We start from the raw sequence: 14,715 nt of genomic DNA, 5'->3' as shown, positions 1-14,715 counted from the left end.
ATGACTCATTTACCAGCCAAGTAAAGAACATCATTTTCAGGAAATGAGTTAATTAAATCATGTTTGATTATAATGGGAAGAAGTATGTTCAGAGTGCATGACTTGTATTTAAGACTACTAGCCATTTGGTGAAAATTTATTCTCAATGAAGACATGGAGAGCAACGTCAATAATTAAAAAGTAAGGTAGATTATCTTGAGTGGTTTTTCTGGCTCAGGATAAGTTGATAGATTGTAATGATATTGCTCAGTGTTGGTTTTTGGTTTTTTGAGGACCTCTGTGGAGTTTGAAGTGACTGAACAGTTAGGTGCCATGAATAGTCTCCATGTGATAACTACAGATGAGAACACTTTCGAAGAACTTAAGAAAAAATTAAGTCAATGCAACCCGAAGTGAAATCTGTTAAGATGCATTATAACTGATGGTGGTGAAAATATTTGTGAACAGAAAAAAGAATCAGTTGGACGAATTTACAAAATCTTGTCAAGATGTCAAGTATTTAAAGCTTACAGTTATTCATTGTTATTATTCATCAGCATGCATTTTATGGAAAACAATCAAATATATCAGGCATTTTCATGACTTTAGATATAGCTTTTGCTTAGACTTGATAATTTTTCTTAATTTACTCAATCTCAAACTGCATAGCAAAACTAATTATATATCAACTTTATACTGTGGTAAAGTCATTTCAATGAATAACTAACATTGTATGAATCAAAAGTAATATCAAGCTGTTTTGTACATTTCCCATGTCAAAAAGTTGAGTTAAGGAATGAGGTCATCATTGTCTAGGTAATAATATTCTAGTTCTAACTAATCAGCTTGTTGGGCTTTTGGAATTAATAAATGAAATAAATTTTTATTATTTCTTGGGGCAATATAATTATAGCTCTGATGAGAAGTTCTTGGCACTAGCACGGGGTCTGTCAGTTGTAAATAAAGTTTACACTGTGGTGTCAACAACACACTTTCTTGTGGACAAAAATGAGGTAAGACTTTTGGTTGATGGGAGGGTTACTAAAATATGCAGAAATAATAATACCTTGTAATTTTGTAAAATCTTGTCTCCAAAAGAATCTAAAATGGTTTTATACCTTTATTAAAACTACCTATTACACTGAAAACAGTGTGTTGACAGATGTACTGGCAATAAGTCACTACCTTGGGCTAAAACCATACCAGTCAGATTGGTTATATTCATTCAACTCTTCTAGGATTGTGTTCATTAACATGTTTTTATCATGACTCTCAAAGTATCAGAGCTTCTAAAAAATCCCAAGACATATATTTTTGGCCAATAAAGGTTTCAGACTGAGATGTATCAATTTTTAGAGCTAACTTGTGAATATTCACTCTCTTACATTTGATAAGACAAAATGTAATTGAAATTACATGGTAAAGAAACTAAGATGCAGGCCGTGGAGGCACATGCCTGTAATCCCACTGGCTTGGGAGGCTGAGTCAGGAGGATGGCAAGTTTAAAGCCAGACTCAGCAACTTAGTGAGGCACTGAGCAATTTAGCTAGACCCTGTCTCTAAATAAAATATAAAAAGGGGATATGGCTGCATGGTTAAGTCCCCCTGGGTTCAATCCCTGGTTACAAAAAAAAAAAAAAAAAAACTAAGATGAAGTATGGTTTAATTAAGTTGATATAATAGAAAGTATAACCCCCAAGTTATTTCCTGACTCATTTCTTGTCTAAAGCATCTTTGAGAAAAAGGAACTGGTAGACAAATAGGATTGGTAAATACTTCTTTGTTTTATTAAAAAAAAAACTCTTCAAGGTTTATATGAATTACATAACTTTACTAGTAGACACAGTCTCACCCTTAGAAACCTTTTTTGGTCATTTTATGTTTAAATTCAGCAAGTTAAAATTCTTTCATCAGAATTCCAATCATTATTTTTTAGCTATTACTTTTGAGTTAGTGACAATGATTTTACTTGTCCAGAAGTTATTAGGAGATCAGCATTTCCTAATTACAACAAGAACGTTTCAAAAGATCATTTGGTGTTAATAAGATACTTATAAAAAGTCAAGCAGCTAGGAATGGTGGCACATGTCTGTAACCCCAGTGACTTGGGAGGCTGCAATAGGAGAATCACAAGTTTGAGGCCAGTCTCAGCAAGTTATGAGACCCTGTTGCAAATAAATAAATAAATAAATAGGCTGTGGGTTTAATTCAGTGGTAGAGTACCCTAGGTTTGATCTTTAGTTTAAAAAAAAAAAAAAACAAAACAAACAAAAAGTCAGGCAAAGTAATATTCTCATTAATTTTTCTCAATCAGAGACAATACTATATTAGAAATAATTAATGAATGTAAGGGCAGTAATATTGGTCTTTCAGTATTCATTTGGCTTTTTAGTGAAGCAAATACTTGTTAAAAGAGGTGTTTCACTTATAATCTATAACTGCTGGTATGAATGCCTGTTTCAATCAAAAGATTCCCAAAAAGGTAGTAAAAGAAAAAGAGTACAGTAAAGAAAAAATAGCAAATTAGATGAAATTTGGATTGAAATGGAATAATAAGGATTGATATTTCAGTGCAGAGTTGTAAATCACGGAATTCTAAATGCCCAAGTATAAATCTATTGTGTTGTGTAAATAAATGCTATATTCATTATTTTGTTTTTTTGAAAGGAGAAGGATTTATTTAAGAATAGAAACAGAAACAGAACTCTCACAGGGCGAGAGAGGACCTGATAGCAGGTTGCCCTTATTATTTTACTACTAAGCAAAATTTCACTCTTCATTTTTTTTCCATTTATGCCAAGCTTCTCAGCTTCTGTTAAAAATTTAAATATTATCTGATGAAACTCTAGAGCCTTGCCTTCAAAATTAACAGAAAGAATCTCAGAAAGAGATGCAGCTGCCATCTTTTCTCTCTATCTCTCTCTCAACATGAAATTAGCTTTCTCAACCTAAAATGGATGGGTGAGGACATCTGCAATTGTAACTAACTTGTTCTAGCCTCTAACATATAAATCTATCCTTGGTGGTATATATTGAACAGAGAGGTCTTGCAAAAGTTAGAAAAATTCTAATAGTTGGCATCTTTTGTGAAAACCTAAAAAAACCCAAAAAACAAAAAACCATGCAATTCTGATGAGTTGTCTTAGGTAACAATCTGATGCTCTATTAATAATGCTGTAATTAAAGCTGGGCATGGTGGCACACGCCTGTAATCCCAGTGATTTAGTAGGCTGAGGCAGGAGGATCGTGGATTGTGAGTTCAAAACCAGACTCAGCAACTTAGTGAGACCATAAGCAACTCAGTGAGACCCTGTTTCTAAATAAAATATAAAAAGAGATGGGCATGTACCTGGTACAAAAAAAAAAGCTGTAATTGACATCTTAGTATTTCTAATAGTTTAAAACCTTGTTGTTGAGAGGTGGACCATTGATACTTTCCTTTTTTTTTTCCACATGCAGAAGGAAAAAGGAAAGCATATAACTCTGCAGACGTCCTTATTTTAACAAAGAGATTGAGTTCTTTATCTCAAAAGTTAGAGATGAGGTTTTGTGCTCTTTTTCTCAGAGTAAGAGTCTTACTTGTTATATAAAAATTAATTGTATTAAAGTAACTGGAAGAAACTTAATAAGTTCTTTATCCCTGGAAGATTAGCCTACTCCGCACACTTATTTAAGCACTAACTTTACATATATTATGCTGGCCATTGTGTTAATGATTTTGATTGTGATACATAAACATGTTGCTTACACAGAACTGGTCTGTATAACAGCTAGCACAGAATCATTGCCAGAGGCATGTGTGAATATAAATTGTTAGACATTGCTTTAAATAAGAATTATTGTCTGGGATAAGGAAACGAAACTTTTGTCCTTTTTCTTTTTCTTTTTTTTTTTTTTAAAGAATGTCTACTTTTTTTTTAAAGAGAAAGAGAGAGAGAGAGAGAGAATTTTTAATATCTATTTTTTTAGTTTTCGGCGGACACAACATCTTTGTATGTGGTGCTGAGGATCGAACCCGGGCCACACGCATGCCAGGGGAGCGCGATACCGCTTGAGCCACATCCCCAGCCCCATGTCCTTTTTCTTAAGTGAGAGTATTTTCTTTCATTTTATTATCTTTTCTTACTATTTAAATCTGAGTTCTTTTCTCAAATTAATTCTTGCTATCTTTTTTAGTCCTTCAGTTGTCCTATTTCATGTGCTAAAGCTTCTTCTTCTTTTTTTTTTTTTTTGGTTAAACATACACAAATCTAAAAGGCTTCCCCACATCTCATTAGGAATTCCCTGCTATTCAGAAGACTGACCAGTCCTCCTGATGACATGGGTCATCTCAGCTCAGCTCGAATACAGGCAAAGACATGTGCGCAGGTACCCATGTGCACACCACATAATACACCATTTAAAAATAAAAACAATATAGCTACCCCTTGGATTTGTGCGATATCTATGGCTAATGTTGTTGTCAAGGCTCCTGTGCTGTTTTCCTTGTCATCAAACCAGGCAATATCCTAGAGAAACAGGAAACGCGCTTATGTTTATCAAAAACATTCTTTGCTGATTTATGATTTTGCTGTTGTAACTTAGAAGGCATTGACCTGCCTCCTCACATACTGGTACTTAATTCTTATAAGTACTGGTGATCAACTGATGTGTGCTTCTTACTTTATAGAGATCTGTATTTAGATATAAACTGAAAAACTTAAGCCCACAGCTTGGACTCATTACCATGTTATAATATTGCATAAATAAATGATGTTAAAACTGGCCATTTAGAGACATCACGTAGTTTTACTCCACAAAATAATACTCTGTGGAGGGCAGATTCTATTTAACTAGTAAATCAATGTATAACACAATTTAGAAATATTTTCAGATCTTTTTACCTAAACTGGCTATTGATAGTAAGTCTATCTCTTTTCTTTAGGATCCAAATGGGCAAGATTTTACCTGACATATTATTCCCTAGATCTTACATGTGCTAGGTACTGTGAGATGGTCAAGAGGCAGAAGGCTGTGAAACTCCTGCAGCTAAGAAGCATGCAATCTAAAGGAGACAGGTCAAAAATGCAAGCAATAAAAACATAATGCAAGAAATAATGTCATTTTCAAAGGCAATACTTCTTAGTACTTCTCATCCTGAGGAATTTTTATTTCCTTTTATTAGCAATTGAATGTTTCCTCCCACAAGTCAATCCACTTCTATCTCTTGTGGACTAAAATCATATGGAGATTGTATCTGAAAAATAGTTTAATTTTAGTAAGTAAAGAGAGAGAGAGAGAGAGAGAGAGAGAGAGAGAGAGAGAGAGAGAGAGAAAACAAAACAAAAAAACCCCAAACTCTTGGCTTACTGCAACACAGCCAGGGCTCTGAGGCTCAGGTTGCACATTACTAACAATTAAGAAAACAAAAACCTCACAGATTGAAGGCTATGCATGGAATTGTGTTACAAGAAAACTCCTGTGGAGGAATATGGCATGAACCAGGTGGGTACAACCCCAGCATGGTAGGACCACTCTTGAGTCATTGTATTGGGAAGGTGTCCCAGGAATTTAGGATCTTAGATGCTCAAAGGATGTCCTCTGGAGATCACAATCCACACTGCACAGTAGCTTCTTTGAAAGCACAATCCCAGTCTAGATCCTGCCATACCATGAGCATAGCTTTGAAACACAATGAACAATAAATTATTTACAAGCATGGAAGTCAGTAACAATTAAATATTCTTTTCAACTGGGAAGGATCTTAAGTAATCACATAAAATACAGACTTTATACCTACAAAACAACCACACCTGATTCTATGAATACCTCTATCTCACATGAGATTTCAAAATGGTTATAAAAAGCACTGCAAGCCTTAGCATGTTTTACACACCTCACAGAGTCTTATCGTAGGACAAAACCAGATGACAAAAGCTAGGAAAAACATATATCACAATGGACAGAGCAAAACTGTGAAGATACTTACAGGGGAAAAGGCTAACTAAACTACACTTTTCCTCCAATTTACAAAGCAAATATACGAAGCAAAAAGAATGCTGAGGGATGATGATGGAAAATAAATAATGTACTGAAAGGGACAGAGTTGAATTTAATAATATGTGTTAGATAGCACAGGGTTTCTGTGTGTGTCGTTGTATCAAAAGAGATTATGCATTAAAAGAGTTTATGGCTTGTAGGTTAGAACATTCTTATGGGCAAAGCTTTCTTTATCCAACAAGACTTCTGCACTGATGTTCACATAGCTAATGCTAGACAAAGGATTCATGTCCAATATTAACCACCAAACTATTAGATTAACAACAGTTCTACTGGTTAAACTGGTTCACGGCCTTAAGATTCTTCCACTAAAAGCTTTCTGTGAAAAAAAAGGGAAGTTCAAGGTATGCTTTGGAAAAAAATTAAAATTTATAATCTTCTGCATAAAAGTAGCTAGACATTCAGGAAACATTTAAAAAAATTCCTAGAAAAATAAAGTAAATATACTCAAACAGGGAAAATACACTCAAACAGGGAAAACCATAAATTCACCAAGACAAAAACTAGCAGAATGGTGCTAGGGATGTGGCTCAGTGGTAGAGCACTTGCCCAGCAGGTGTGAGGCACTGGGTTAGATCCCTTATACTACATAAAAATAAACAAATAAAATAAAGGTTAAAAAAAGTGGAAACTCTCAAGTGCAAAATATTATTATCAGTTAAATTAAAAGACGAAGACATGAAGTAAGAACAAAAAGTTTTAATGAAAGGTATTATACATTTAGCATGAGATATGCATGCAGGCAATGAAGGACTTCGTAATCCCTCAAGTAGATTTTCTTTTTCTAGATCAAGGAGTTTCTCCAAATTTGGAGCAAAACATCTGACACAGGACCTTTTTGAGCCAAGGGGATTAGGTCATCCTTTGCTTCAGAGCATCACGTTGCTCTCAGAAGCCTCCAGATCACTTCACTGCAACATCCTGCAGTTCCCCAAGAGCACAAAGACTACAGAATTCTGTTATGTGGCAGGCCTTAGAGGAGTACTTCTAAAAGTCACAAGATGGAGAGAAAAAAAAAAAAAAGAAACTGTTTTTGACGACTCAGTTGGAGTGACAGTAACTCTATTTCTGAAAAGAAATTACCCTGGCAGGAAGCTATTTGCTCCTGCTCGGTGAGCTTTGGTGACAGAAAGTGAGGCAAAGGGCTCCAGATGATTACTGGCTTTCAGGGTAACCCAATACACCTCAGCCTCATGAAAGAATTTTAGAGGTGCCAATCTGAGACATTCCTGCCATTTGCCCCCAAGACTCACTTTTCAAGATTACAACTTGATCCACCTAGTTTTAGTTATTTTGCAGGTGCAATTGATCATCTGTATGAGGCAGGCAGACCTGCCATTCTCACTGATGGTATCTGAGTTCAGGACTCTTTCCAGGAGGGCAGGGAGACTGGCTGTTTTAACAAGTGTGGAGTAAAAACACTTAAACTGGCCAATGGATGAGAGCTGGACAAATTATCAAACTCCTTCCTTTCAAGCATGTTCCCAGTCTATTGTGGCTCTTGCTTTTCAGTTTTAATTTGGTCTTCCGTTCTGATCCTGGAGCACCACAATCATGTATAAAGAGAGACTTGTTAAGTTGAATGCAAGGAATGGGACTGGAAGCTCTTGTTTACTTGTTTCCGTAAGTCTTACTTTCAAACATCACAATTTTGGACTTGCTTTTATTAGGAAAATATACTATATGAATTCTTTTTTTTTTTCTCTTTGGTACCAGGGATTGAACAACTGAGGGGCACTTGCCCACTGAGCCGCATCCCCAGCCCTATTTTGTATTTTATTTAGAGACAGGGTGTCACTGAGTTGCTCAGAGCTTTGCTTTTGCAGAGGCTAGCTTTGAATTCTAGATCCTCCTGTCTCAGCCTCCTGGCTGCTGGGACTACAGCTGTGCCCCACCGCGCCCAGCACTGTATGAATTCTGATGTCAGATTTTTGCTCCTCAGAACAACAACAAAAAGCATCCATTCAAATGACCTAAAGACGATGTTCAGAAATTGCCTGAGAAGGAATTAAGAATTGAGATATTTTATAATAGACTTCAAATAAAATACAAATTCAATTAAATACACTGACCTGATATAACATGGCTTTGAATGCCAAATGTCTTAATCTCATGGTTAAAATTTCCCCTACTCTGCCATAAAACAATCCCTGGAAAACAAAAAGAAAATCTACATTTATTTTTAGTTCTCTTTTCTATGTCTCTGTAACATTTAGCTATTGTATTTGTAACTCAAATAACAACATCAAAAAATAAAACTGCTCAGGGTCATTTATTAAAAGTTTACCTGCATGAAGAAACTGAAAAAGGAAATAATGCCCAGAATGAAGAATATCATAGAATAGGTTTCTGCATTGTTCTTCAATGTGGTTTTATTATCACCTTCAAACATCTGAAAAGAAATAGAATCTGCATCAGGAATTTAGAAGAAAATATAAAAGAAACAGGAAAAAATAATCTATATATTGTCAGGATTATTCTAAATGAATTACAACATATAACAAAGACCTCCCGATTCTGGGAAGAGAAAGTGCCATATTCTACTACTGTCCTGCATTTAATACAAATGATAAAAAAATTTTACTTATAATTTTCTCTTGTTAACTATGGAAGTGTGACATCAGGTAAGTGAGTCTTCTATCTGCTATTATTATTACAGTGTATTTTCAATTAAATCATGAGTTTGTTTCAATGATTATTTCCAATCACTTTAAGAACTCAGGTTACTTAATATGCCTCTGTTTATAAAGTACCTGAATATGAGGCCCTTAGGTGTGTCCCTAGAAATGGTTCTTAAAGTTAGCAATTATACTTATATTGGCGTTTATGTTAGTGAAATATAGTGGTGCAACCAGGGTCAATGAGGACTTAACATGGATCTAGTAACATCTTTGAACCAACGAACTTAACAGGGATCTAGTAACATCATTGAACCAACTAATTTTTCTGAGTCTTTGGCACAATCCTTAACTCTTTTTAAAAAATTTTTAAAATATCTTTACAATGGACTGTTATTTTATTTATTTATGTACAGTGCCAAAAACTGAACCCAGAACCTCACACATGCTAGGTAAGAGCTCAATCACTGAGCTATGCTCTCCTGCTAGAACCTTCAAACAAGCATTCAAGGTCCCAACTCTTATTTCCTCTCCATGAGCTGGCTGATATTAAAAAATTGCCATTGTAAAACAAAACAAAAACAAACTATCAATGGCCCATTGTTTTGACTAGTTGAAAAGAGGGAGCTGCATTCGTCTGCTTTACTACTTCAGTGTTTTAGAATGCTCATACAACACTGGAGTCAAAATTAGTGCACTTTCCTTCCAGAACCCCCCACTCACTACTGACCCAGGGGTGACCCTGCCTGAGTCCTTCACTTTCCCCCTTACAGATCAAGGTCCAACGAGTTTGTTCTACGACACTACACTTCATTTAAATTGTTAAAAGATATTAGCAAATGAGTTTTACTTACAGTTATGATTTTAGCAAAGATGATGGAAAATATCGGATGAACAGTTCCATTTAGAACAGAAGCCAGTGTCCCCAGAATCACAAAAATCCATTCGGATTTGTTTAATTTAAAAATTTTCAATAGAGACACTTCAGGAAGACTCGTCTAGAAATAAAACACCTAGGTTAAAAAAATCAGTTTGAGAGTAAAATTAAACCTAGAAAAGTTAGCCAATCACAAACAGATCTATAATGTAACATATGAAATATACCAGACAGCAGGGTAGAAATAGAACTTCTCTTAGAAAAATTTCACTGCCTATATTACTAAGGATGATCACAAAACACAAAGGAGTCTCACCTAAAGGTGATTATTTATGCAATGTCACTTTTTGGTATGTCACTCATTGTTAAGAAAGTATCAATTAACTCACATGCTGTGGTAACTGAGAACCACAGGAAAAATAATAGGCCTATTTTTCTTTACCCTTGTTAAACTAGATTTAATATTCTACTCTAGGATGAGACGGAGTCTAGGTTGGAAATAAACAGAGGAAGTACAGAAGGTAAAAGTTTTACTAGGATTTAAGCTTGAAAGTCTTTCAGTTCCATAATTTATTTACAAAACACATTTTTTAATACCTCAGTTCAAAACTTGCTTCCTATTTACAAGCAGAATGCGGCAGTGTCCAAGCATACTGCTTAAACTTGCCAAGTTTCTGTGTCTTATCTTTCCAAAGGTGATGGTATCCGTTCTTATCTTATAGGATTGTTTTTAGAATTAAAATTAGCTCAGCATTAGCACCCAATCAAGGTTAGCAGACATTGCTGTTGCTGAGGTTGCTGGAGAGGAAGGATTACATGATATCACATCCTGGGTTTTCTGCAGAGGAAGCACAATGCCAACCACTCAGGTGTTTCCCAACCCTTCCTGGCATCCATGCAGGGAGTTGTCAGAGGATAAATGACACCACGATGATGATCTCTCCTTATGTTGTCTAGAATGTGTAGTTTAATAATTTTAATAATTTTTAATAATTTTAAAATGTGTAGTTTTAATAATTTAAATTATTTTCCCTAAGGAAGTAGGCAGTGAACTACTGTTTCATGAGTTAAAACTTCCTCATGACATTCGCTTATAAAGTGATATTTATGAACCTAATAACCAGAGAATTCCTTAGGAAAGAATATAATAAACAGTTTATCTGAGTCTGGCATCTATGCTGCAAACTGTTGTTTGGACAATAGAACTTTTAAAATTCTTGAAGCCTTTAAAGTCTGTTTTCAGAATGGTGAAGTCACAATTATATTAGGTTGCTTAATTTTATATATATATAAAATACCTAGGTTAAAAAAAATCAGTTTGAGAGTAAAATTAAACCTAGATAAGTTAGCCAATTACAAACAGATCTATAATGTAACATATGGAATATACTAGACAATAGAGTAGAATTTTTCTGAATCTTTGGTACAATCCTTAACACTTTTTTTTTAAATTTTAAAAAATATATATGTATGTATGTATGTATGTATAATTTTTCCTTCCAAAGTTTTCTGAGGCTCATCATAATGATGATTCAACTTATGTTAGGTGACTGTCCAAGAGACTATGTGAAATTTTAAAAGTTGCATACCAGCTTTTTATCAAGTACTAACCATAGAGCTAAATGTTTTACAAAATCACCGTATTTTGTGATGAAACTAAGAATTAGCATGTTCCAGGACATAATACCAGTGAATTATAGGACAGGATATACCGAAGGGTTGTCTTGCTTCTACAGAAAAATCTGCATTACATAGATCATGTAAAGACAAAGTCCTTTTGCCTCTGGCATAATATATAAGCACAGGTTAAAAAAATGGGTATCACTGAAAGAGTGAAATCAAGATAGAGAAGAATAAAATAAGACAAACCCCAAATGAACCATTTCTGTAAAATCATGAAAGATGCTGTGCTATCTAAATATATTACAGATTGTAGCATGTTTTAAGATAATCTTACATAAAAAATATAAAATAGGCATTTTCTAAAGAGAGAGACAAGAATTTTATAAAGTCAAAAAACAAAGTTTACAGTGGTTGGGGATGTAGCTCAGTGGTAGAGCACCTGCCTAAACATGTGTGAGACACTGGGTTGCATCCCCTGTACTCCCAAAGGAAAAAAATAAAAAGTACAGTGTATCAATTCCTCATTTGCCAAGAGCTATCAGGAATAGATGGTACATTTTGTCAATGGGTTTTCTGTATTTATTGAAATGATTTTTTTCTCTTTTAGTATATTAATTTCTGAATATTAAACCTCAAACTATTCATAAAAACCCTATTTGGTGATGTATTATTCCTTTTATACACTGTTGAATTAAACATTGAATTTTGTTATGAATTCTTACATGTTCATGGGGGGGATATAGCAATAATTTTCTTTTCTTTTTTTTCTTTTTTATTTTTTTTTTAAAAGAGAGAGTGTGAGAGAGAGTGAGAGTGAGAGAATTTTTCTAATATTTATTTATTTTTTTTAGTTTTTGGCAGGCACAACATGTTTGTTTGTGTGTGGTGCTGAGGATCAAACCCGGGCCGCACGCATGCCAGGCAAGTATGCTACCGCTTGAGCCACATCCCCTTTTAAGTTGTCTAATTTTAATAACAAAATGATAATGTCAGTCTTATAGACCAACATTCTCAACTTTCTGTTCATTAGGATTCATTAGTAAAGCCACCAGGGCCTTGAGTTTTTTCATGGAAAAGATTTTTAACCACAAATTTAATTTTGTTTTAATAGATACAAGATTATTCAACGTATCAATTTATTTATTATTATTTTTTTATTCTTTTGGTACTAGGGATTGAACTCAGGGGCACTCAAGCATTGAGCCACATCCCCAGCCCTATTTTGTATTTTATGTAGAGATAGGGACTCACTGAGTTGCTTGGTGCCTTGCTAAAATGCTGAGGCCAGCTTTGAACTCTGGATCCTCCTGCCTCAGCCACCCAAGCCACTGGGATTATAGGCGTGTCACTGCAACCAAACTATTCATAAAAGTTCTGAATTTATTTTTTATTTTTATTTAAAAAATTTTTTTAGTTATAAATGAACACGCTATGTCTATTTATTTATTTATTTGTTTGTTTGTTTAATGTGGTGCTGAGAATCGAACTCAGTGCTTTACATGTGCTAGGCAAGTGCTGTACCACTAAGCTACAACCCCAGCCCTGATTTACTCAGGTGTTTGTGTCCTTCAGGGAATTTGCCTATTTCAGTTGAGTTTCAAGATTTGTTTGCATAATTGTTTTCATAAGATTATTTTGTTTTGGTACTGAAGATTGAATCCAGGGGCACTTTACCACTGAGCCACATCTCCAGTCCTTTTAATTTTTTGAGACAGGGTTTCACTAAGTTGCTGAGGCTGGCCTCAAACTTGTGATCCTCCTGCCTCAGGCTCCAGAGTCACAGGGATTATAAGCATGTGCCACATGTCCAGTTTATTATTCTTTTAAATATATACAGAATCTGCAGTGATGTCTTCTTCTTCTTTTTTTTTTCCCTTCTCTTTTTTATGGTGCTGGGGATTAATCCCAGAGACCTGCACATGGTAGGCAAAGCTCTACCACTGAGCTGCTTTCCGGCTCTCATCCCCACCCCCCTCCATCTTCCTCCACCTTTTTTTTCTTTATAGCCTAGGGGATTGAATCAGGGGTACTCTACCACTGAGTTACATCCCCAGCCCTTTTAGTTTTATTGTATTTTGAGATAGGGTCTCACTATGTTGCTGAGGCTGACATTGAACTTGAGATCCTCTTGTCTCTGCCTCCTGAGTACCTGGGATTACAGATGTGGCTGGCCTCTGTGCCCAGTTTCTCATTTTTGATATTGGTAATCTGTATATTCTATCTGTTTTACTTGCTCAATCAGTCCTGAGTTTTTCGTCAAATTTGGAAATTTTTTTACTTTTACTTCTTAAAGTGTTTTTGGTACTCTTTCTCCTTTCCTTTGCAGAAATATGGTCAAATGAAATATAGTTATAATAACTGTTCAGTGTCTCCATTAATTCTACAAAATGTATCATTTTGGAATCTATTTCTATTTATTTTATATTTGTTTTAATATTTCTATTTATTGATTTTTCTTTTAATTTCTGATAGTATTTTCATGCTTTTTTGTTTGGTGATTTTTGATTGAATGCCAGATATTGTCAATTTTACTCTTTTGGGTAAGAAGCCTGCTATGGAAATTTCTGTGATATTTACTGGTGATATCATAGGTACTAGTAATATTATTGTACTTTGTTGTTTGTATTAATAATTAAGGTAAATATTAAACTTCTATTAAGGATTAGTGAGAAAAAAATTTTTTTAACACATTCAGATTAATGGCCTCTGAATTCTATCATGAGTTAAAAATTCTACCCTGGGTTAAAAGGGAATGAAGAAGGAAGACTGTGATAGTAAAAGCAAATGTGACTCCATTTTGTTTTGTGACTCCATTATGTAAAACAACCATGCCAAGTAGAAGGGTCATGACTGGGGAAATATGTTCTTTTCCTATAGAAAACCTACAGAAACCTTTAAGAACACAGAACTACCTAATGGGGCATTGTTTCTATAACTAGGGTAATGGGGCTCTGTTTCTATAACTGGGGTGATTAGGCTAACTGTGATTGGTTAGGCTTCCCTCTGCTTGACTGCACTCTTCCTCTTCTGTAACCTGGCTTGCTTGCATTGGCTAGACCCCAGAACATCCCTTTTGCGGTTTTCAGGCTTATAAGGAGTGCCCTTGCAATTCTTCAGGGCTGATCAGGGGAACAGCTTTATGTTCTGGTCAGTCGCCACTAGTGTGCTTCAATAAAGGGTTGATTCGATTATACATGAGTGGTCTGAAAGACAGTTTATGAATCCCTGGGGCGAAGCTTTAACTATAACAAGACTAGAATTAAAAATTGAGAAATATTGTTTTTTGTTTATTTAAATGAATTTTTTTAAAAAGCTAGTAGAAAATGGGGGGAAAAAGCATGCATAGGTATGCTATGAAGACCACACACCAAAAAGGAATGAGTTGTATCTAAAATAAAAAAGTAATAGATCAGCAGTGCCAGAGAAGGGAAGAAGAAGAAATTTGGGCAGATAATCCCAGGGAATTCAGGCAGATAATTGACAGAAAAGACTGAAAAGAGTGGGCAGGAAGATGGTGGAAACCCCTAAGGGGGTCCAATCTGAATTATCTGTCAGATTCAAGGAGAACAAGGGAGTTCC

At 35.0% G+C, this 14,715-nt stretch overlaps 1 protein-coding gene across 1 annotated transcript in view; it reads right to left on the bottom strand.

The window, feature by feature from the left end:
• The window catches only part of Abcb5 (ATP binding cassette subfamily B member 5), a 130,285-nt gene that overhangs the window by 43,834 nt on the left and 71,736 nt on the right, over positions 1–14,715 (bottom strand). Inside the window, 4 exon segments of the mRNA XM_058585314.1 lie at positions 4,404–4,487; positions 8,091–8,168; positions 8,306–8,410; positions 9,491–9,634. Coding sequence (XP_058441297.1) covers positions 4,404–4,487; positions 8,091–8,168; positions 8,306–8,410; positions 9,491–9,634 — 411 coding nt within the window.

Source organism: Marmota monax, unplaced genomic scaffold (assembly GCF_021218885.2).
Source record: "Marmota monax isolate L192 unplaced genomic scaffold, Marmota_monax_Labrador192_F-V1.1 WCK01_AAM20220418_F8-fsc00057, whole genome shotgun sequence".
NCBI classification, from domain to species: domain Eukaryota; kingdom Metazoa; phylum Chordata; class Mammalia; order Rodentia; family Sciuridae; genus Marmota; species Marmota monax.
Note: the sequence above shows the minus strand (reverse complement) of the source record. Positions and strands in the feature narration are given on the sequence as shown.